The following is a 22,938-nucleotide window of genomic DNA, read 5'->3' as shown; positions in this document are numbered from 1 at the left end:
TACTGACAACATCTCATCAGACCGCAGTTCACTGTTGTTCAGTTGAAGCGCCCTCGTCGTCACCTAACGTTACCTTTTCCACAGTCGTTTGACTGAAAGGTGTCCCAATTTGTTGTGCTCATAATGTAGACTGTTCTATATAAACGCAGCATTTTACTTGGCAATGTTTTAAAAAATATTTTTTATTTTTGGTATTTTAAATATGCTCTGATGGTGGTTTGGGAGTATATATATATATATATATATATATATATATATATATATATATATATATATATATATATATATATATAGTAAGCTAAGTGGTAATGAGCTTTGGCATTGCTTTCTATTTAAACTAATTTTATAACAGTGTTTCACTCGCTATACTATTTTACACCCAAGAAACTACCTCGGTGGATCAAATGAACACTGAAGACAAAAGAATAGCTAAACACATACAATAAGGAGATGATAGTATTGTGGAAGGGGGTGTTATATTTCAGCCATCTGATATTGTGATGTGAAGTTTGTTTAATTTTACTGGTGAAACATTTGTCTTGTTCTCTGACCCTGGTGTGTATTACTCGGCGTGTTGCAGGGGTGTGTCTTGAGTCGTAACAGCTCTCTTTCTGTATGCGTGCAGCTATGCAGCAGGTGTTGGATAACCTGGGTGAGTTGCCTAACACCACCGGGGCTAAAGACATTGACCTCATCTTCCTCAAAGGCATCATGGAGAGTCCTATCGTCCGCTCGCTGGCCAAGGTAAAGCCCACTCAACTGCCCAGGCTTTACTCTAGCTGATTTGCATTGCTAATGAGGTTAATCTGAAAGCAAATTTAATTTGTGTCTGAATGATATGAATAATAATTGGATATTAAACTTGTGTCTGAAATACACACTCAGACGCATTTAGAAAGTCGTGTGGATTTGTCCGATCAAAAATGTGTCATGCCATTAAATTTGTGTTAAATTCACAGAGAGGAGCCACTAGACACTGTCAGAAATATCAGTTCATGGATTGATGAAATGATGAGATGTTTGTGTTCAGGCTCATGAGCGTTTGGAGGATGTGAAGTTGGAGGCTGTGCAGGAGAATAATGTTGAGCTTGTGACTGAGATTCTGGGTGACATCAGCGGGCTGAGCGTACGAGATGACAGTGCTGCAGAGCTCTCCAAAATCCTGCAGGAGCCCCATTTTCAGGTACAATATTTGTAACTTGTATGTTATCTCATTTTATATTGTACCTTCTTGTCTTGTTTAGTCTGAACTCGTACCTTCTTTTCTCTTCTCATTTTGTACTGTCTCATCTCGTATCAAATTTTCTTGTACCTGTCTCATCTTATCTTGTGCGTTCTCCTCTGTCTCATCTCATCTCTTGTCTTCTTGTCTCATCTCATCTCATCTCTTACCCTCTCCTCTTGTTTCATCTTATCTCGTGCCTTCTCTTCTTGTCTCATCTCATCTCATGTATTCTCTTCTTGTCTCATCTCATGTATTCTCTTCTTGTCTCATCTCATCTCGTACCTTCTCCTCTCATTTCATCTTATCTTGTACCTTCTCATCTTGTCTCATTTAATCTCGTATCTTCTCATCTTGTCTCATCTTGTACCATCTCTTCTCATTTCATCTCATGACTTCTCTACTTGTCTCATCTCATATCATCTCTTCTCATCTCATATCATCTCATCTTGTCTCATTTAATCTCGTATCTTCTCATTTTGTTTCATCTTGTACCATCTCTTCTCATTTAATCTCATGACTTCTCTACTTGTCTCATCTCATATCATCTCTTCTTGTCTCATCTCATGTCTTCTTTTCTTGTCTCATATCTTCTCGTACCCTCTCCTTTCGTTTCATCTTATCTTGTGCCTTCTCTTCTTGTCTCATCTCATATCTTCTCTTCTTGTCTCATCTCATGTCTTCTCTTCTTGTCTCATCTCATGTCTTCTTTTCTTGTCTCATATCTTCTCGTACCCTCTCCTTTCGTTTCATCTTATCTTGTGCCTTCTCTTCTTGTCTCATCTCATATCTTCTCTTCTTGTCTCATCTCATATCTTCTCTTCTTGTCTCATCTCATATCATCTCTTCTTGTCTCATCTCATATCTTCTCTTCTTGTCTCATCTCATATCTTCTCTTCTTGTCTCATCTCATATCTTCTCTTCTTGTCTCATCTCATGTCTTCTCTTCTTGTCCCATCTCATCTCATCTCATGTCTTCTCTTCTTGTCTCATATCTTCTCGTACCCTCTCCTCTCATTTCATCTTATCTTGTGACTTCTCTTCTTGTCTCATCTCATACCCTTATCTTCTCATTTCATCTCATCTTGTACCATCTCCTCTCATTTCATCTCATGACTTCTCTACTCGTCTCATCTCATATCATCTCTTCTTGTCTCATCTCATGTCTTCTCTTCTTTTCTCATCTCATCTCATGTCTTCTCTTCTTGTCTCATATCTTCTCGTACCCTCTCCTCTCATTTCATCTTATCTTGTGCCTTCTCTTCTTGTCTCATCTCATCTCGTACCCTTCTCTTCCCTTTTTGTCTCATCTCATGTCTTCTCTTCTTGTTTCACCTCATTTCTCTCTTCTTGTCTCATCTTGTCTCGTACCTTTCTCTTCTCTTCTCGTTTCACCTCATGTCTCTCTTCTTGTCTTATCTCATCTTGTGCGTTCTCCTCTGTTGTGATCTTGTACCTTCTCTTGTTGTCTCATCTCATATTACCTTCTCTTTTTGTCTCATCTCATTTTGTACCTTCTCTTCTTGTCTTTTCTCGTAGCTTTTTAACTTGTCTCATCTCATATTTTACCTTCTCTTTTGGTCTAGTGTGATCTCATCTTGAACCCTCTCTTTTTTCTCATCTCGTAACATCTCGTCTAATTTTTTGTCTTCAGTATATGTTCTCATTTTTCTACAGTATTTTGTTCTCACTTTCTCTCTTTTTTTATTTCAGTCTCTTTTGGAGGCCCATGACATGGTGGCGTCTAAGTGCTATGAAGCCCCAGCCCCTACTGAAGTGATCAATGATGCAGCTGTAAACAACGCTCTTATGCAGGCTGATGCGGTCAGAATGATTGGCATCCGCAAGAAAGCAGGAGAACCTCTGGTGTGTTTTTATGAATATAGATTTGTATATGGCCACAACACTTTTAAAATCTCATCCAGTCACAATTTCAGTAAATATCCAGTCCATATATGCATGATGATCCAACTGGGCAAAAGCGTCTATATGCGTGTCATTACTCATGCTATCATTTCGCCCAGGGTGTGACCTTCCGAATGGACAAGGGGAATGACCTGGTAATCGCCCGCATCCTTCACGGAGGGCTGATTGACAGGCAGGGGTTGCTGCATGTGGGTGACATCATAAAGGAGGTAAATGGGAAGGATGTTGGCAATAATCCCACTGAGCTCCAGGAGATGCTCAAAGAATGTAGTGGAGGAATAACGCTGAAAATATTGCCCAGCTACAGAGATGCTCCGGCGCCACCACAGGTACACACACACACAAAATAATATCCATATACACTACTGTTAAAAAATTGGGGTCAGTAAGAATATTTTGTTTTTTAACAAGTTCGCCTGCCCATTCAGTCTGAATGGTTAATGGTAAATGTCCTTGAAGGAGGCTCGAATCCAAGGCTCAGCTTGAGCTCCAAGTTAAACCCCCCTATAACAGTACTGCGTAGAGGGAGAATAAGAGAAATAGAGGAGGAGATGGGGAGGAGGAGGGATGCTGGAAGTCACTGTCACTGGGATGACGCAGTGACTGCTGCTTATATATGCTTGTAATGATGATTGACAGGACTGAATGTTTAGGCTCCTCCCAAACCTACTTTTGGAACTACATTAAAAAAGTCTCTTATGATCAAGGTAGCATTTATTTGATCAAAAATGCAGTAAAAAACAGTATTGTCAAAGTTAATGTTTTCTATTTTAATACATTTTAAATGTAATTTATTTCTGTTATGGAAGCTGAATTTTCAGTCTTTCATGTCACACAATCTATATAATATATTGATTGACTGTTGTGCTACTCAATATTTTTGTTTTGAAACTGAATATTTTTTAGGATTCTTTGATGAATAGAAAGTTCATAAGAACATATTTTATTTGAAATAGAAGTATAAGTGGACATTTACTGTCGACTTAGAAAGGATTAATTAAATTGATCAAAGTAAAAGTATCAATTTCTTAAAAAAAAAAAAGTTACTGTAAATACAACTGCATATTTAGACACTGAATATGCAAAATCAAACTCATCTTTATTCATGCAGTTCATATCCACCAGTATTTGTTTCAGGGCATCTCCTTTTGTGAAATATAAAACACACACATGTGGACATGTGTGCATGCCGTCACATTAGACATCCATTCTTAGGGTTGCATTTGGCCATTTTTGAAATCCCATGATGCTTTGTAGTAGTAAAAAAGATCCCTGAGAGCCCTATTAATAACACTCCACATGCTATCTGGGGCATGACACGCACACACGCAAAATTCAATCTCATTACATGGTTCCTGGTATTTTCTCTGTATCACACATCTCTCTCTGTGCATATAAGGGATTTTTCTTTGAGAAAGGGAATCTGCTAATAACATAAATAATTTTCTTATTGTGATTCAATATCTGACAGTCAGTGACACTAGGCGACAAAATAAGGATTACTTTCATCTTCCATTTATGAAAATATTATATCATCCCCTCCTCCTCAATCTGTTAAAATCCTGGAGATATGCCATTGAAATTTAGTTCCCTTTCGATACTTCACTCGTACTGCGTATGGGGAAAGGTCTCCCTTTTTCCCCGCTGCTGAAGCCTTTTTCAATAACGCAGTGTAACTGCACCGTCATTGGTTCACTCATAGACAAGTTGTTGAACCAATGGCGGCGCGGCATAGCTGCGCGGCCTATGGCGACAAAGCGCGCGAATATTCCCGCCGAAATGGGCGGGGTATAGGGCTATATAAGCAGGCGTTTCGCCATAGGATTTCAGTGTTTTCTCCTTCAGCGACGACATCTACTTCTCTTCGCTGATCTCCGCCTGAAGCCGAAGAAGCTCGCCGCCTTCTGCTCTCGCCGCCGTCTGAAGAGGCTCCCGCAGCGGACTCGCCTGGACTCGCCGGTGGAAGAAAGCGCCGGCGCCCTCGCGGACTGCAGCTTCTAGCGCCGTCGCCGAGCCGCCGCCTCCCGCTTCCCGCTTCCGGCCGCTTCCTGTGCGTCCCCTGCCGCCATCCGGCGCGCCGCCTGAGAGCTTCATCCGCGGCTTAAACGCCGCTCTAAAGAGCGATTTCCAGCGGTTTTCACCGCTTTAAGAGCTTCCGCGGCCCTCGCCGCTCTAAAAGAGCCACCCAATTGCCGTTTTCACGGCAGCGGCGTCTTACGATGCCCCGCCACTCATGTGGTACTTGCAGGGCCCCCTGCACGACGACGATGGACACAGCGAGTGTGTCGCTTGCCTGGGCAAGCCCCACGCAGACGAGCGCGCTCGCTGGAGACTCATGCCCGCACTGCGAGTGTGCGCGGTCTCGCTTCCCTGCGCTCGCGGGTCGCCTTCTTCACTGAGGGCGATCTCGCCGCTCGCGCCCTCCCGTCTCCTTCCTCCCGCGGTCCGGCGAGGAAAAGACAGCGGGGTAGAGCGACTCAGCGCCAGGAGTTGAGCGAGCTCACGCCGGCCCAGCCCCCGCGTGCCTCGCCCTCTCCTCCCAGGGAACTCTCTCCAGTTCTGTTCTCTCGCCCTGAGCAGCGTCCCTCCGCAGAAGCGAGTGACCTCGTCTCATTCGGGGGAACAGACGACGAACAAGACGACTCCATGTCTCTTGCGGCTTCCGAAGCGGAAGGATGGGCTGGCGAGCCGGAAGACCCCGCTCCACCGCCTCCCTTGGAACCCATCGAGCATGGCCAGGGCATGGATGCCGAGCTCTTCCGCATCCTGTCTAGAGCCGTTGAAGAGCTGGACCTCGAGTGGGCCCCTCCAGAGGAGCCGTCCCCGCAGCCGCCTGGACGAATGGTTTCTGCCAGGCCGCCGCCAAGCACCTCGCCAGCGTTCAGCGCCCTTCTTTCCTGAGGTCCACGAAGAGCTGACGAAGTCGTGGCGCGCTCCTTACTCTGCCCGCCTCCACACTACGCACCGCTCCGCCCTCACCGCCGTCGACGGCGCCGAGGAGAAGGGATACGAGCGCTTGCCACCCCTAGATGAAGCGGTGGCTGCTCACCTCTGTCCTCCCGCGGCTGTGGGTTGGAAGACGAAGAGGGCCCTTCCTTCCAAGCCCTGTCGGACCACCTCTACTCTGGCTGGACGGGCTTACACCTCGGCGGGCCAAGCTGCCTCTGCGCTCCACACCATGGCCATATTTCAAGCATTCCAGGCCAAACTCCTCCGCTCTCTGGATGAGTCTGGAATCGACGCGCCAGCCTTCAAAGATCTCCGCAGCGCCACGGATCTTGCCCTGCGAGCTACGAAGGCTACGGCCCAGGCCATCGGTCGTTCCATGGCCAGCCTGGTCGTGTTGGAGCGCCACCTGTGGCTCAACCTAACGGAGATCAAAGACCTAGACAAGACGGCCTTCTTAGACGCCCCGGTCTCGCCTTCTGGTCTCTTCGGGCCTGCAGTGGATGGCTTCACTGAGCGCTTTACTGCCGCGCAGAAATCGTCTCAGGCTATGAGGCATTTCTTGCCTAAGCGCTCCAGCTCCGCTTCTGCGTCTAGCCGCCCCAGGACTGCGCCGGCTCAGCAGAACAAACCAGCCCCACCTGCAACACAGGCAGCGCCGCCCCAGGAGCATCGCCAGCGCTCGCGCCCTGCGAAGCGCCCTCCCTTCCCGAGGCGCCAGGGACCCCGGCCCAGGATTGTGCTGGACCCGGTGCCTCCGAAGTCGTCCTGATTCGTCGGACAGGAAGAGGATGGGGGACCGTCCCGTTACGACCGGACCACCCCAAAAGCTCCCACGGGTAATTTCCCCTCCGCCTCGTTTATTTCCGGGCGTGGGAAACATACTCCAAGTGACAGCTGGGCCCACACCTGTTGCGCCCACTCCAAACGCCGTTTTCACGGCGGACAAATTTTTACCTCATCACAAAAAGAGCAAATTTTCCTCTTCCACCCCTCGCGGTGTACGACCCTCTCAATGGCGGTCTGTCACCCAACATTATTCAACCCCTAGCCACTCGGGCCGAGGCCTGGCAGGCCATCCCCGATGTGTCAGAATGGGTCATGGGGATCGTAAACCAGGGCTACTCGCTCCAGTTTGCACGACGGCCCCCCGCTTCGCCGGGGAGCTTCAAACATCGGTCAATCCGGACGACGCTCATGTCCTCCGGGCCGAAGTCATGTCGTTGCTGGAAAAAGGAGCTGTGGAAAGGGTTCCTCCGTCAGAGAGCGAGACAGGCTTTTACAGTCGCTACTTTCTGGTCCCCAAAAGGATGGCGGTCTCAGACCCATCCTAGACCTCAGGCTTTTGAATCACTCCCTCATGAGACGGAAGTTCAAAATGCTGACGCTGAAGCAGATCCTCGCGCACATTTGCCCCGAGGACTGGTTCTGCTCGCTGGACCTGAAGGATGCGTATTTTCACATCCAGATAGACCCCCGTCACAGACGATTCTTGAGATTCGCATACGAAGGGGTGGCATACCAATATACGGTCCTGCCCTTCGGGCTGTCTCAGGCTCCCCGCACTTTCACCAAGTGCATGGACGCGGCGCTTTCCCCTCTGAGACAGATGGGAATCCGGGTTCTGAATTACCTCGACGACTGGCTCATCTTAGCCCGTTCGCGAGACGAGCTGGAACGCCACAGATCCGTGCTCCTCAGCCATCTACAATGCCTGGGTCTCAGGGTCAACTTAGCCAAGAGCTCGCTATGCCCCACTCAACGAATTTCGTTTCTGGGAGCAGTTTTCGACTCGGTCCGTATGACGGCAGTAGTCTCGCCAGAGCGCGCCCTGGCAATTCAGCAGCTCACGGCATCTGTCACGAACAAAGCCTATCTCCCTCTGAAGTTTTTCCAGAGGCTGCTAGGGCTGATGGCTTCCGCCTCCCCGGTGCTGCAGCTAGGCCTTCTTCGGATGCGGCCTCTTCAGTACTGGTTGAAGTTCCGGGTTCCTCCCAGCGCATGGCGGCACGGCCGCCTATGTCTCAAGGTCAATCGGGCCTGTCTTCTAGCCCTGAAACCTTGGATGGATCCAGTATGGTTCCAACGCGGAGTCCCCTTACAGGCGGTCTCACGGAGGACGGTGCTCTCAACAGACGCCTCCAACTTGGGCTGGGGCGCTGTGTGCGAGGGCAGACCGGCCTTCGGCTCGTGGAGCCACGAGGAAAGCCATCTACACATCAACTGTCTAGAGATGCTAGCAGTGATGAAAGCCCTTCAGTTCTTTCAGGCTTACTTGACGGGACGTCATGTTCTAGTTCGGTCAGACAGTATGACGGTGGTGTCATACCTGAACCACCAAGGCGGTCTTTCGTCCAGCCGCTTATGCGCTCTGGCGAAACGACTGCTGGAATGGGCTCTTCCGAGGCTTCAGTCGCTCAGAGCGACTCATGTTCCTGGCAGGAACAATCTGGGTGCGGACATGTTGTCACGGAGCAACATCCCCTCCGACGAGTGGATGCTCCACCCCCAAGTGGTCCTCACGATCTGGGAGTTCTTCGGGAAGGCAGAGGTAGACCTCTTCGCCTCAGAAGACAACTCTCATTGCCCAACATTTTTCTCGAAGGAAGTAGATGCTCTGGCCCACACATGGCCCAGCACGCTCCTTTATGCTTTCCCTCCGATCGCACTGATCCCCCAGGTCATCAGGCGTATCAGAGAAGACCAGCACAGAGTCCTTCTGGTGGCCCCGCTCTGGAGGAACCAGGTTTGGTCCTCAGAGCTATTCAGGCTCTCTCTAAGAGCCCCGTGGCCGATTCCCCTGGAGACGGGACCTCCTCTCTCAGGCAAACAGAACAATCTGGCACCCACAGCCGCAGCTCTGGGCTCTGCACCTCTGGTCCCTCGATGGGAGCCGACTAGCCTCCCCGAGGACGTCCTAAATACCATTTCTCAGGCTAGAGCCCCATCTACGAGGCGCCTCTACGACCAGAAGTGGTCAGTCTTTGTTGATTGGTGTTCAACACGCAACATAGACCCTGTGGAGAGTGACGTATCTTCCATACTGTCTTTCCTCCAAGAACGCTTGGAAATGGGGCGCTCCCCTTCCACGCTTAAGGTTTACGTAGCAGCCATTGCAGCTGTTCCACGCTCCTATTGCTGGCCAATCGGTGGGACGAAACGGGCTCGTGATCCGTTTTTGAGAGGTGCTAGGCGTTTGAATCCTCCTCGCCCTCTCACTATTCCCTCCTGGGACCTCTCGTTGGTCCTCAGGGCCTTGAAAGGAGCCCCATTTGAACCAATGGGTTCAGCCGACCTCAGGCCCCTAACACTAAAAACCGCTCTGCTACTAGCACTAGCATCGGTAAAGCGTGTTGGCGATTTGCAGGCCCTCTCTGTGAACCCTGCATGCCTCGAATTCGGGCCTGGTGACTCTAAGGTCGTTCTGAAACCTAGGCATGGCTACGTCCCTAAAGTGCTCTCAACTCCGTTTAGAGCTCAGGTCATCTCGCTCTCTGCTCTTCCTCCCTCGGCGGACGAACCAGAGCTGCAGCTACTCTGCCCAGTCAGGGCATTGAGGACCTACATAGACCGATCACAGTCTTTCAGACTGTCGGATCAGCTCTTTGTTTGTTTTGGCGGCCGCACCAAAGGGTCTCCGGTCTCGAAACAACGCATTTCCCGTTGGATAGTGGATGCTATTAACCTGTGCTACTCCTCACTGGGCACTAATTGCCCCATAGGAGTCAGGGCCCACTCCACTAGAGGAATGGCTTCCTCGTGGGCTTGGTCCAACGGAGTTTCCATCCAAGACATCTGTGAGGCGGCCGGCTGGTCTTCGCCGTCCACCTTTGTCAGGTTCTATCACCTCGATGTCCCGACCTTACAAGCTCGGGTCCTGTCGGTGTGATTAGCGGCTTCCAACAGGTCCCGCTTCACGCCACCATAGGAAGTATCTTCCTTCAGTGTAACCATGGGTTCGGTTAGGCTTTGCCTCCGCTTGTCCTTTTTGCCCCCCCTCTGGGTGGCCAAATGCAAGCTATATCGTTCCCAGCCGTGGCACGGCGTGGTTGAATTCGTTCCCCATACGCAGTACGAGTGAAGTATCGAAAGGGAACGTACTCGGTTACTAACGTAACCTCGGTTCCCTGAGATACGGAACGAGTACTGCGTCACTTGCCGTGCCACGAGGCTGCGGCTCAGGGTCGTCGCTTCAGTCGATTGACACTGAAATCCTATGGCGAAACGCCTGCTTATATAGCCCTATACCCCGCCCATTTCGGCGGGAATATTCGCGCGCTTTGTCGCCATAGGCCGCGCAGCTATGCCGCGCCGCCATTGGTTCAACAACTTGTCTATGAGTGAACCAATGACGGTGCAGTTACACTGCGTTATTGAAAAAGGCTTCAGCAGCGGGGAAAAAGGGAGACCTTTCCCCATACGCAGTACTCGTTCCGTATCTCAGGGAACCGAGGTTACGTTAGTAACCGAGTACGTTGTTATACTTGTCGGATCATGATGTCTGATCAAATACAAGTTTGTGTGTGTAAGATATAGGGTAGGTTATCTCTAATAATGCTGCTTAGTTGAAATAAATATATTATTGGTAGTAAGTTTTAATTTACTTGTTTAGCTGAATCAATCAATTACACATCTAATGCACATCCTTATGCTCCAATTACATACCTAATGCTCCTCATTTTGTTGGACTAAAGTGTAAAAAAGGACTATGATATTTCATTACTATTATTATTTTTATATATTATTTTATATTTTATTTTTTTTAATGTTAATATTAATATTATTTACCATGGATCAATCCGAACAGCCCAGGTTCAAACTTTCCTAAGAGACAGAGTGGGTGACGTTTTCTCAGAAGTCATTTGCTGATTGTTATAAAAATTATGTGCTGTATTAGTGAATATAATAATCATGCTAAGTGCTGGTTAGTGTTTGGATTAATCCCACCTGTTTTATTTCTCTCAGGTGTACGTGCAGCCACATTTTGACTACAATCCAGCCAGTGACAATCTAATTCCATGCAGAGAGGCGGGACTTGCTTTCAAAAGGGGTGATATCCTACAGATTGTCAACAGAGAAGACCCAAACTGGTGGCAGGTATGATTATTGTGGTTTTTACTGACCTGTTCTGACTTATTTGCATTGGTTGGTTGAATTTTACTGACAATGTTGTTTTGATTGACAGGCATGCCATCTGGTGGAAGGAGGTACTGGGTTGATTCCCAGCCAGTTTCTGGAAGAAAAGAGGAAAGCATTTGTTCCTAAAGACCTTGATGGAGCAGGTGATACTCTTAAACACACTACTGTTGCCAAAACATGAAACAAAATGACATGCCATATTTATGTATTATGCTTTTGCAGTAGTATCTTGGTGAAAACTATGGTACATTTTTGTATGTGATACACTCAAATTGTTCCATGTATATTACAGTATTTCACAATTGCTAAAACACATTTCTTGAAACCATCACAATTTTCTCAAAACATGAAACACAAATCCAATCTTCAAACTAATTTCACACAACTTCTGACTCTTATGGCAAAATCAAACAAAGCTTTCAGTTCATACACACATTAAGCAAAATATAAACACATACAGATCATTCATTAGACACTACATTAAATAATGGAAAACACAACATCCAGAACATAAGGTTACAGGGAAAAAAAGTATATTGTAACACAGTAAACACATTTTGCCATTACATAAAATGTATAGAAATCACAAGTAATGTGAATTTAAAGTACACTGTATGTACTGCAAGTACAGTATTATATTCAATATTATACAGTATTGAATGTCTGTATATACAGTACTTACATACTGCAAACATACAGCAGTCTAAATGCAAATGACTAAAAGGTCAAAGAAAACTCTAAATGAAAAGCATGATACAGTACACACACACACACACACACACACAAAAAACAAAGTTCAGAGTCAGTGAGAGATTCATTCTGCTTTAGCATCACGTCTTCATGTTGGGTCTGGCCTAAATCAAGTCAAGTCACCTTTATTTCAATTGCAATTTATACTACAAAGATACTAGTCTAGTCTAGTATAGTCTAGTATAATGTAGTATAGTATAGTATAGTATAGTATAGTATAGTATAGTATAGTATAGTATAGTATAGTTAAAGCAGCTTTACAGTGATAACAGGTACATGATGATCGGTAATGCGAAGAGGGTTCATTTTGTCTGTACAGCTCTAAAAGAAAATAGTGTCATTGTTCAGCTGAAGTCAGTTCAGTGTTGATTCACTTACGTTGTAAAGACCATCAAGTATTATGTAAATGACTGTAATTATTTTCCTCTGTACTGTAAAGCAGTTCTGCAGAAAACAGTGATGTCATCATTTAGGCTAGCTTAGTTCAGTTCTCATCCTATAATGTAAGTACTGTCAGATCAATAATATTCTTGAATATTATTGAATATTGTTGAGGACATTTTTCCACAGGCAATGTCATCTCTTGCCAGGCAAAGGGAAAAACCTGTGCCGGATCCAGCCTTGACAGCCTTGTCTCCACACCCCTTGTTCTTTCTCCTCATCATCCTCTTACACATACTCTTCCTCCTCTACTTTTCAGATTGTTTTTCCATCTATTGTTGGTATCATCGTTCAGCACCTGTGTCACCTGTGCACTCTAAACTGACCTATATTTTATACAGTTGATTTGATCACATCATTAGAAATAAGTGTGAATAATTTTGAGTCATTGTGTTTAAAGGATGACAACTGTGTTGTAGTTGTGTTTTACTTTTGCCACATGTATTTAACATTTTGCAACACAGTGCAAAATGTGTTTTAGTGAGTAAGAATGTGTTTAGAGTTTTGCAAAAAGAGTGGATGAGATTTGCAAACAGTGTCTTAACTACCTGAACTTGTTTAAGGTTTTGCCTACAAAGTGACTGATTCGACAAATGGGTTTAGGCCACTGAGCATTGGGTTCAGAGAATGGGGTTTAGTGTTTTAGCAATTGTGAAATACTGTATTACAGTGCAAGCCTACAGAAAATACAAACTTAATGCCATCTAGTGGACAACTACATTACATTACATCAGTGGTTCCTAAACTGACAGAGGGGTTACGCGAACAAAATGCTGAGATTTGCCTTTCAATTAATTCTACCCTATCTTAAAATAACATAAATTAAGCATGTATTTCTAACAGTGTAAAAACAGGAAAATGGCAGTTGTCGTAAAATGTCAAATACTTGACATGCAATCAAATTACCTCATCTTTTGCAGTCAAAACTGACTGCATCCACACAGCAAATTGCGATACATTACTGCTATTCTCGACAATGTACTACTTTTGCAGAAGTAGGGTTTCAGCACTTACTAGCATGAAGAACAAATAAAGGCCTAGACACAAATTGTGCATAGAGATTGATTAAAACTCAAACTCTCTTCGATACAGAAACATAGCCTACCCTGTGTGAGTTCTTATTTTTAATTTTGATAATATACAAATTAGAATGCATTGTTCCCAAATATCCACACGATTGCAAATGTGACATTGATTTTATAGGCCTACAACAACAATAAAAAAAAAACCCAGAGAATATTAACTGACTTACATTTTAAACACAGTATTGTTTGCTCTATTTTGCAACGAATTGAACAAAATAATATTTCCAATGAAAGCCATCAGAGCAGAACTATTGTGTTTCTTGACTCATTCATAGCCATTTGCTCCTTTACTGAATGAATAAATGACTTGATGAATCACTCATTAAGAAAGTCGGCTTTTTCGAAATGCATCAGCACTGCACAGATCGGCATATGAGTCGTATGCTCTCCGATCGCTCTTGCGGTACTTTGGTGTACCGCTCTAGCTCTCGCGGTACTTTGGTGGCGGTTTTAGATTGATATTTAAAAGTATCACTTTGTTTTTACCATAATTTAATATTTCTCTCTGAAACTTTTTCATTTAAAACATTACTACATATGTAATTGTAATTGCATTAATGCCAGCTCTGAGCAGCATTAAACAGCTTTTGCAACTCTAGTGCAAAGATGGCTTGTCGGCGGAGCAGTTGCACACGCAGCCCCGATAGCCCATGGACAGTGTCACACACTACATTTTCCTGCTGCAGTCATATCTCTATCATACATACCGAGCGATTGATCAGCGCCTGCTTATGACGTCACTGTTGGCGAACTCGCATCAGTTCACAGTTTCATTGGCCTTCACTTTACACTGACATACAGACATACTGCAACACGTGCAATGTCAAAAGACCAGTGCTGTGTCCCAGCGGGGCTGAGCACCCTTGTACCCTCTCCTTGTTATCTCTACTCCCTTCAGGTGCATCGCCATGGATATTGTGGGACCACTTGAGAGGAGCAGTGCGGGACACCAATACATCCTGGTGATATGTGACTATGTGACCAGATACCCTAAAGCCTTCCCACTCCGTTCCGTCACCACTCCAAAGATCATCCAAGCCCTTGTACAGCTGTTCTCCAGGGTGGGAATCCCTGAAGAGATTCTGACCGACCAAGGGACAAATTACACATCACAGCTAATGGGTCAGCTTCACCGCCAGTTGGGCATCACAGCCATCAGAACCAGTGCATACCATCCACAGACAGATGGCTTAGTGGAGTGGTTCAACCAGACACTGAAAAATATGCTGCAGAAGTTTGTGTCAGACACGGGAAATGACTGGGATAAATGGATCCCATTTCTACTGTTTGCTTATCGAGAGGTACCTCAGGATGACATGGTGATCTCAGTAACTCCTGGGAGGAACATCTAGAACACATTTGAAAGATACCCTGAGACGAATCAAAGTGGCAGGACTTACCCTCAATGTCAGGAAGTGTGAGTGGGCAAGGCAGGAGACCAGTTACCTTGGTTATCACCTGGGCAATGCAGGAGACCAGTTGCCTTGGTTATCACCTGGCCAATGCAGGAGACCAGCAAGGCGCCCTATTGAATGGACCGAGGACTGCGAGGCAGCCTTCAGAACTCTCAAAGAGATGTTCTCCAGCCCGGTCCTACAAATCCCTGACTTCAACCAGAGATTCCTGGTCCAGGTAGATGCCTCAGCCACAGGAGTTGGGCTGTCCTGGCCTACGGGGAAGTAGGAGCAGAAAAATCAGTGGTCTACATTTGCAGGAAGCGGTTGCCCAGAGAGACCAGGTACTTGACTGTGGAGAAGGAGTGTCTCGCTATTAAGTGGTCCCTTGAAAGTCTAATGTATTATCTCCTAGGGAAGGAGTTTGATCTGGACATAGACCACAGAGCACTAATGTGGATTCAGACAATGAAAGACCACAACTCCAGTATAATGAGGTGGTACCTAAGCCTCCAACCCTACAAATTCAAGGTGCGGCACAGACCAGGATGCCAGAACATGGTTGCCGACTACCTGTCGCAGTACTCGGACAGTACACGGCCGAGAGAAGGGGGAGGTGATGTGATAAAGCAGACATTCCCGCTGGGCACAGTGCTCACACACACACATACCGCACAACACACACACAGTGCTCACACACACACATACTCACCACGCTGATTTCCCCTCCGTTTGGTTGTCGTAAAGCGGGTGCACACACAGGCCTGATAGCCGATTGACAGTTTCACACACTACATTTCCCTGCTGCAGTCATATCTTGATCATACATACTACATAACACATGCATGTTGTCTTGTTTATGTCTTGTGTATTCCGTGTTTGTTTGTTGTTCGTCACAAGCTTGGTCAGTCTTGTTGGTGGAACAGGCGAAACCAAGTGATTGATCTGCGCCCTCTTATGACGTCACTGTTGGTGCCGCGCCGGCATGCCATGCTCAAAGTTGGGCAAAACCATTAGTGTATGTGTTCAAAGACTGACAAATGTGAGAACAACAGTCCTTTGTATTATTGTGTTTTGGTTATATGTTTTATTATGTTTATATGAGGAATTGTGTTTAAAACTGTATCAATTGTATATATGTGAAGTTTAATGGAACATTGATGATTTTAATTACCAAAGAAATGGTATGTCCTTGGAAGGGGCAGAGTCTGGCCTATAAAACAGGAGGCCAAACTCAAATTTATAACTTCTTAACCAAGTCAAACGCGAACGTGCAACAGTAGTGCCGTAAGCAATCACTTCAAAAAAGTATATTGAAGATATCATTTGTGTATATTTTTGTATATATATTTTTTAATCTTTATTTTCTAGTTTGTTTCTTTGACACTTTGTAGTTTAGTTTAGTATCTTTGTGGTTTTTTTATACACTGTATATATCTTCATGCCATCACTTGTGGACTTTTATATATATCTTTGGTGCAACAGTGCTGTTGTGGGTAGAGCCATAATATTTCTTCTCACAAAAGAACCCTCATGCTATCCAAAGCAGATCCCCAGGGGTTGCTTTGTGACACATTTATAAAGGTAAAAATGCACCTGAAAATCAATTCAAGAGGGCAACTATTGTCCCTTAATCTAATGGAAAGGTTGTGACTGCAGTCTAAGAGAGAAGAGAGGGGTACGCAGAAGGATGTTAAATGCCTCAGGGTGTACGGCACTCCAAAAAGTGGGAACCACTACATTACATAATATATCTCTCTGGCTCTTCTGTCTCCTCTTTTTAGGAATCCTATGTGGAACAATAACTGGTAAAAAGAAGAAGAAGATGATGTACCTCACTGCCAAAAATGCAGGTAAACGGATACAAATTTGTGGTTTTATAAAAATAGTATAGAATTATGTAACAATCAAAATTAGAAAGCTTTATCTTGACAGAATACAATAGAATTTTTTATTAAAATTAGAGACTTAGAGAACAAACGAACATCACAAGCACAATAAATAATGTATATTATATTAAATTTAATATATTTAAAATATATATTTTAATAATAATATTCTGAAATATATATAACAATAAAATTCTGAATTACAGAATTTATAGAATAAGTGGAATATGACCCCCATCTTAATTTAATTTATTTCATTTAAAGTCTCTTCTTGCTTTTTGACTTAAAATAAGTATGCATCCTTTATTCTACTATATCTGACTGATCCATTGTGTTTCCTCTCCTTTATGGTTATGCTGCAGAGTTTGATCGTCACGAGCTCCAGATCTACGAGGAAGTAGCACGTATGCCACCATTTCAGAGGAAAACCCTCATTCTGATTGGAGCACAAGGAGTTGGGCGTCGTAGCCTGAAAAATAGACTAGTTGTACTACATCCCACCCGCTTTGGTACCACTGTACCGCGTGAGTGGCTAAGGAATACTCTTACATACAAAATATAAATAAAACACAAAAAATCAAAAGCACTTTCTTGTCTATATGTTTACCCATGTCTTTCTTCTGTCTCTATATCACAGATACGTCTCGGCGGCCTCGCGATGACGAGCGAGATGGTCAGTCGTATAGATTTGTATCGCGTCTAGAGATGGAGACCGACATCAAAGCGGGCCGGTACTTGGAACACGGAGAGTACGATGGCAACCTCTACGGCACTAAAATCGATTCCATCCATGAGGTGGTGAACAAAGGTCGTACGTGTATCCTGGATGTCAATCCTCAGGTGAGTGTCTTGACATGCTAATCTCTCAGCAGCTCTCAAAGTCAGAGACATATTATTCAGAGATATTATATTATACACATCAGAGGCTTTGGGTCCATAAACCATTGTGTAAACAAAACCCTTGATATGCACAGATATGGCTGTTTTATCTTTGAATTCGAACTGTTTTTAAATGTTTGTATCATCTGTCCTTAGGCTCTGAAGGTGTTAAAAACTGCAGAGTTCATGCCATACGTTGTGTTCATCGCAGCTCCAGAGTTCGATACACTGAAGGCCATGCACAAAGCTGTGGTTGATGCTGGACTCACCACCAAACAACTCACAGTGAGTCCTGTTCAGCTTCCCCTGGGCTGGTGCTATCTAGTTCTCAAGATGACCTTCTCACACAATGTATTTGCATAGTGTTAGGGTTTTGGGTTAGTTCAGCTTCACTAAATATGCCATACAGGCAGCACATCCTGATTGGTATTTCCTGTGTGGTAAGATGTGCTACCTATCTACATCAACATTTATGTCAGTGGTACACCTCAGGTTTCTTCTTTGTCATGCAATATGCTAGTTTTAAACATGACTATTTTAATTACTTGTAAGTGATTCTGAGCACATTTTTGATTTGTTCTTCCATTTAAACATGCACCAGATGGCCTTATTTGACAGCTGAGCTACGTCTTGCTGCATTTTCCTATAGATACAGTTGTAAATGTAGCTTTTTTTCTAAGATAAGGGATATACATGAGATATACACTATCTTTTAAAGGTTTGGGGTCAGTCAAAATTCGTTTTTAAATAAATTAATACTTTTATTAATCAAGGATGCATTAAGTTGTTTGTAAAGATTTTTGTAGTTACAAAAGATTTCTATTTCGAAAAAATGCTGTTCTTTATATTCACCAAAGATTCCTGAAAAAAATTTATTATGGTTTCCACAAAAATAGTTTTCAACATTGATAATAATAAGAAATGTTTCTTGAGCACCAGATCAGCATATTAAAGGATTAGTTCACTTAAAAATGAAAATTCTGTCATTAATTACCCTCATGTCGTTCCACACCCGTAAGACACAAAGATAATCTGATGGCTCAGTGAGGCCTGCATTTAAAGGTGCCCTAGAATTAAAAATTGAATTTATCTTGTCATAGTTAAATAACAAGAGTTCAGTACATGGAAATGACATACATTGAGTTTCAAACTCCATTGTTTCCTCCTTCTTATATAAATTTCATTTGTTTAAAAGACCTCCGAAGAACAGGCGAATCTCAACATAACACCGACTGTTACGTAACAGTCGGGATCATTAATATGTACGTCCCCAATATGCCAGCTCATGTTCAAGGCATTATGCTGCGTTCACACCAAACGCGAATAGAGAGCCAAATTCGCGTCTACCGCGTCTAGTTTGCCGCTTGAACATTTTCAAACGCTTGCGTAAAAAACAAGCGTTTGAAGCGAAATTGACGCGCGTCCGAGGCGAAATCCGCTTCTTGTGGGAGGGGCAAGTGCAGGCGGCTAACACCCGCGAAAACACAGATCGTTAGTGCCTATTTTTCCGCATTGTTATGCAAATTAGCTCGCGCACGCTCTTACATTAAGTACAGGATTGTTCTCAGTTTAATGCACATCTTAATGATTGAAAATGACTTATTTTAAAACGTAATTCAAAGACTGGATGTCTAGTTTGGCGGTTAGTGTACCCTGTGATTCTATAGTCTGCATTTATTTTAAACAGACAAATAATCAGCAATTAACTTGTACTTAGCCTACACTTTAAAAAGGGTATTGTGACAATAAAGGATATTTTAGCAAGTTAGTAGTACTTTTGACAATGAAACAAAAATATATTAATCAGAGTGTGGCTTATTTTGTTTACATTTTAAGTGTTTTTATGATAAAAATGCAATACCCCACCCATTGGTATCACTATGGTATTTGATACAGGGGCCCAGCAAGATGGTTTGTACCCAGGGCCCAAAATTTGGTGCTACGCCCCTGGCCGCGATATCAAGTTCCCGTCCATACGCCGAACAACTCATTATGTCGGTCCAAAATAAACAGTTATGGAAATGTAGAAATTAAAATTAAAGCTCCAATCTCCTCGCGAAGTTCCCAAAAAAAAGTCAGTTGGCGCCTCAGTGACTGCTTCACTCAGAGAAGCTGTCAATCTCAGCTGTCAATCATGACGTCTCAACCCCAATTTTAATGCACGTTTTAAGAACTAAAACCAAACTTATTTAAAGAACGAACACTTGAACTAACACCAGTGTGATTAAACACTGCCTCAAAGTACAGAAACCGTCTTTGAAAAAAAAATATTTAAAGTGTAAATTGATTGTTTACTTTGTCTCACGTTCCATTACATTTCATGGAGAGGGGCGGGATTTATGACCTATACTGCACCAGCCACCTGGGGGCAATCAAGGCGCTTTTGCTTCACCTTTCAGGACTTGAATGTTATTCACGTTGTCTGTATTTGCCCAAGTGATTTGCTGACATGAAAATGTGGATTGTGAAAGATGACTAGCCAATGGAATTAGCACTTGCATGTTAGTCCCACCCACTGCCGAAGCAACGCTGGCAGAGGGTTGCACTTGGGTTAAGTGTATTACTCCTAAAAAATCAGGGGGGTGAATAATAAATATTTTTTGAAATTCAATCTAAGATTGCTATGCCTCTGAGTTTTACAAATGGGATTCATGAATATCTGGTTCATCTGTGTCAACATCAGAAGTTCTCTCTTGACTCAAGCAATAATTCTGGTTTCTCTTTCTCATAGGACGTGGACCTGAAGAAGACCGTAGATGAAAGCGCTCGTATCCTGCGGGCATACAGACACTACTTTGACCTCATCATTGTCAATGACAATCTAGACTGTGCGTTTGAGAAACTCCAGTCAGCTGTGGACCAACTCTGCACTGAACCGCAGTGGGTTCCAGTGAGCTGGGTTTACTGAGGGCATTTTTTAGAAGCTCATCATACAAGCGTGCTTGAGTGTGTGTGTGTGTGTGTGTACAGTATGTGTATGACTGGTATCCAACTTGACTGATATGGGGCAGAGTGAAGCTGCGTGTTTGGAATGACCAACCAAATGAGTCATTTCCCACAAAAGTACCGTTATCCCCAACCTCTTTTTTTGTGCACACAATGCAACATTTTTTCTACTCGAACTGAAAGGGAAGAGTGTTTATTTATTTTAGTATTTGTATGTTTTTAATGAATATCTTTCTATTTGTAACATCTTTTGAAGTTGGAAGAAAAGAAAAACGAGGAAAACTAAAACCGGCCTTGGCGAATCAGAGGCCATATTTTTTAATTTATTATTGTAGTTATTTTTACATTGTTCCTTCCTCATTTTGTAGTTCCTGAACCTACTGTGATGTTTTGATTTATACTCAAATGAAGGACTAAACTGACAAGAGTGTAGCAGGCCAAGGGCTTATCTAGAACATTTTAGATCCTAAAACCATGAACCATAAAACTGTTTACATAGACCCTTACATCTCTTAACCGTTTGTTTGCTTGTCTTCATATCTAAAAGAGAAGTATTGTAACTCTTTTATGCAAAAGTCCATATCAATGTTTGCAGTTTGTTTTATTTATAGTGTGTTTTGTAACATTTCATTCGCCAGTTTTGTCTTTTGTTCAACATTGGGCTGCACATTGTGTCTGTGTCTTACGATCCTCAGTCATTTTAAGGAACTGAACAAATAGTCCTGTTAATTTCAGCCATTTTCTTGTTTTTTCTTTCTTGAATGTCTCAAAAATTTGTTCCAGAATGTCATGACCTTTCTGCCAAATGTATTTTTGTCTCTGTGTCTGCAAGACCTCAACAACAAGGCAATAAAACAGGCTGACCATTGTTACTCTTTGTTCCTTTTTTCCGTTTATTAATAATGAAACTGCATGATTCAATCAAATAGAAGCTTTTAGAGAAAATATTTACATGCGCTCTTTATCTTTAGAGAGATACACAAATCAAATGCCACAAATATTTACAGTAACAAAATGACACAAAAGGTTTATATTAACATTTATATAGGCTGGGAAAATAGAAAATATATAAATATATTATTTTTGCATAAATATTTAAAATCTGTGATTAAATGCACATTATTGGAGATATATTTGTTTTTGGATTATTATTATGGAATTAAAGTGGGTAAATATAAGCAAGCAGATGTCTTCACAAAGTTTAATTTCTTCATTACTAATGGTAAAATTTCAAAATTACACACCACACTTTAATTGGCCATTTTAGCCATCAGAAAAAGCATTAACAATGTCATGCACCACTTAGGGAAGCAAGGCCATGGATGGCAATGCACAGTACCACAGGGAGGAATCCCTCACTGCAAGTCATTTCCGAGGCTAATGTGTCCTTCTCTTTCTTTAGTAAAACATTACATGACTTAAAAAGTGCCTCCACTCTGTGGAATTCATCGTCACTTTGTAGGAAAACAGGAATGGTGTCTGTGTTAGAAGTCAGATGAATTACCTAGGAATACAAAAAACACAAAATTAAATGATTACATTTATTTTTTGTAATTTTGTTTTTAACTTCTCAAACATTAATGCAGAATCTGTATAGCATTCAACAATATTAAACTCACTAAATCCTGTAGACTTCTGAGACCTTCAGAAGTGCAGAACTGTTCTAGAAGGTTCTGTCCAGCATCCGTCATCTCTGAATAGAAAATGAACGAATATGAGTGAAAACAGAAAGTCTATGTACACAAGATATCTCTGAGTTTAGGTGTACAAACCCTCAAGAGCGCTGATCAGCATTTGCATGGCATTCATAAACTCCTTGCTGTGCTTGCTTGCTTTTGTTGAACATGCGTTCTGATTGGATACTGCGTTGTGACAACCATTCTGATTGTCTGTTGATATCTGACATCCATCTGATGTGGAAAGTCCATTCTTGTCAAGTGGTTCACGCATCAGTAAATCTAAAAACGGCTCAATCTGGCTCTGCTTTTCAGACAGCTCATTGGTTAAGAAGCATGGAGTATCATCACTGCTTAACATAACAATCTGAAAGAAATAAAGACAATGGAATAAGAGATATAAGTGATAATATGAGTAATATGAGTATAATATTAGGAAGCATTGTTCCTTTCAAACTATCACTCACTCTTTCCACTAAAGCTGACAAGACAGATCGGTCCAACAGAATTTTCCTCAACAGAAGCAGGATGGAGGAGCGTGTCTCAGCAGACAAGATAGCCAGTGCACAAAAGCTAGTCTGAACATCTGCAAGTGCTGCAAAGAGACCAAAAAATATATATCTTTAAACAAATATTAAAGGGTCT

At 43.3% G+C, this 22,938-nt stretch overlaps 2 protein-coding genes across 9 annotated transcripts in view; one reads left to right on the top strand and one right to left on the bottom strand.

The window, feature by feature from the left end:
* Positions 1-21,471, top strand: part of pals2b (protein associated with LIN7 2, MAGUK p55 family member b) — a 38,779-nt gene extending 17,308 nt beyond the window's left edge. For all 5 annotated transcript variants that reach the window (XM_067411180.1, XM_067411177.1, XM_067411179.1 and 2 more), the window contains 11 exons: positions 626-744; positions 1,031-1,183; positions 2,936-3,088; positions 3,247-3,477; positions 11,060-11,191; positions 11,280-11,376; positions 16,688-16,756; positions 17,155-17,316; positions 17,430-17,632; positions 17,828-17,956; positions 20,403-21,471. In XM_067411180.1, coding sequence (XP_067267281.1) covers positions 628-744; positions 1,031-1,183; positions 2,936-3,088; positions 3,247-3,477; positions 11,060-11,191; positions 11,280-11,376; positions 16,688-16,756; positions 17,155-17,316; positions 17,430-17,632; positions 17,828-17,956; positions 20,403-20,579 — 1,623 coding nt within the window. In that variant the 5' untranslated portion in view covers positions 626-627 and the 3' untranslated portion in view covers positions 20,580-21,471. The remainder of the gene's footprint in view (positions 1-625; positions 745-1,030; positions 1,184-2,935; positions 3,089-3,246; positions 3,478-11,059; positions 11,192-11,279; positions 11,377-16,687; positions 16,757-17,154; positions 17,317-17,429; positions 17,633-17,827; positions 17,957-20,402) is intronic.
* Positions 21,472-21,495: 24 nt separating this feature from the next.
* The window catches only part of gsdmea (gasdermin Ea), a 31,858-nt gene continuing 30,415 nt past the window's right edge, over positions 21,496-22,938 (bottom strand). For all 4 annotated transcript variants that reach the window (XM_067411174.1, XM_067411175.1, XM_067411176.1 and 1 more), the window contains 4 exons: positions 22,761-22,888; positions 22,390-22,660; positions 22,237-22,310; positions 21,496-22,121 (listed from right to left, as the gene is read on the bottom strand). In XM_067411174.1, coding sequence (XP_067267275.1) covers positions 21,909-22,121; positions 22,237-22,310; positions 22,390-22,660; positions 22,761-22,888 — 686 coding nt within the window. In that variant the 3' untranslated portion in view covers positions 21,496-21,908. The remainder of the gene's footprint in view (positions 22,122-22,236; positions 22,311-22,389; positions 22,661-22,760; positions 22,889-22,938) is intronic.

The sequence above is a fragment of the Chanodichthys erythropterus genome, chromosome 15 (assembly GCF_024489055.1).
Source record: "Chanodichthys erythropterus isolate Z2021 chromosome 15, ASM2448905v1, whole genome shotgun sequence".
Classification (NCBI taxonomy): Eukaryota; Metazoa; Chordata; class Actinopteri; order Cypriniformes; family Xenocyprididae; genus Chanodichthys; species Chanodichthys erythropterus.
This window is presented reverse-complemented; position numbering and strand designations above follow the sequence as displayed.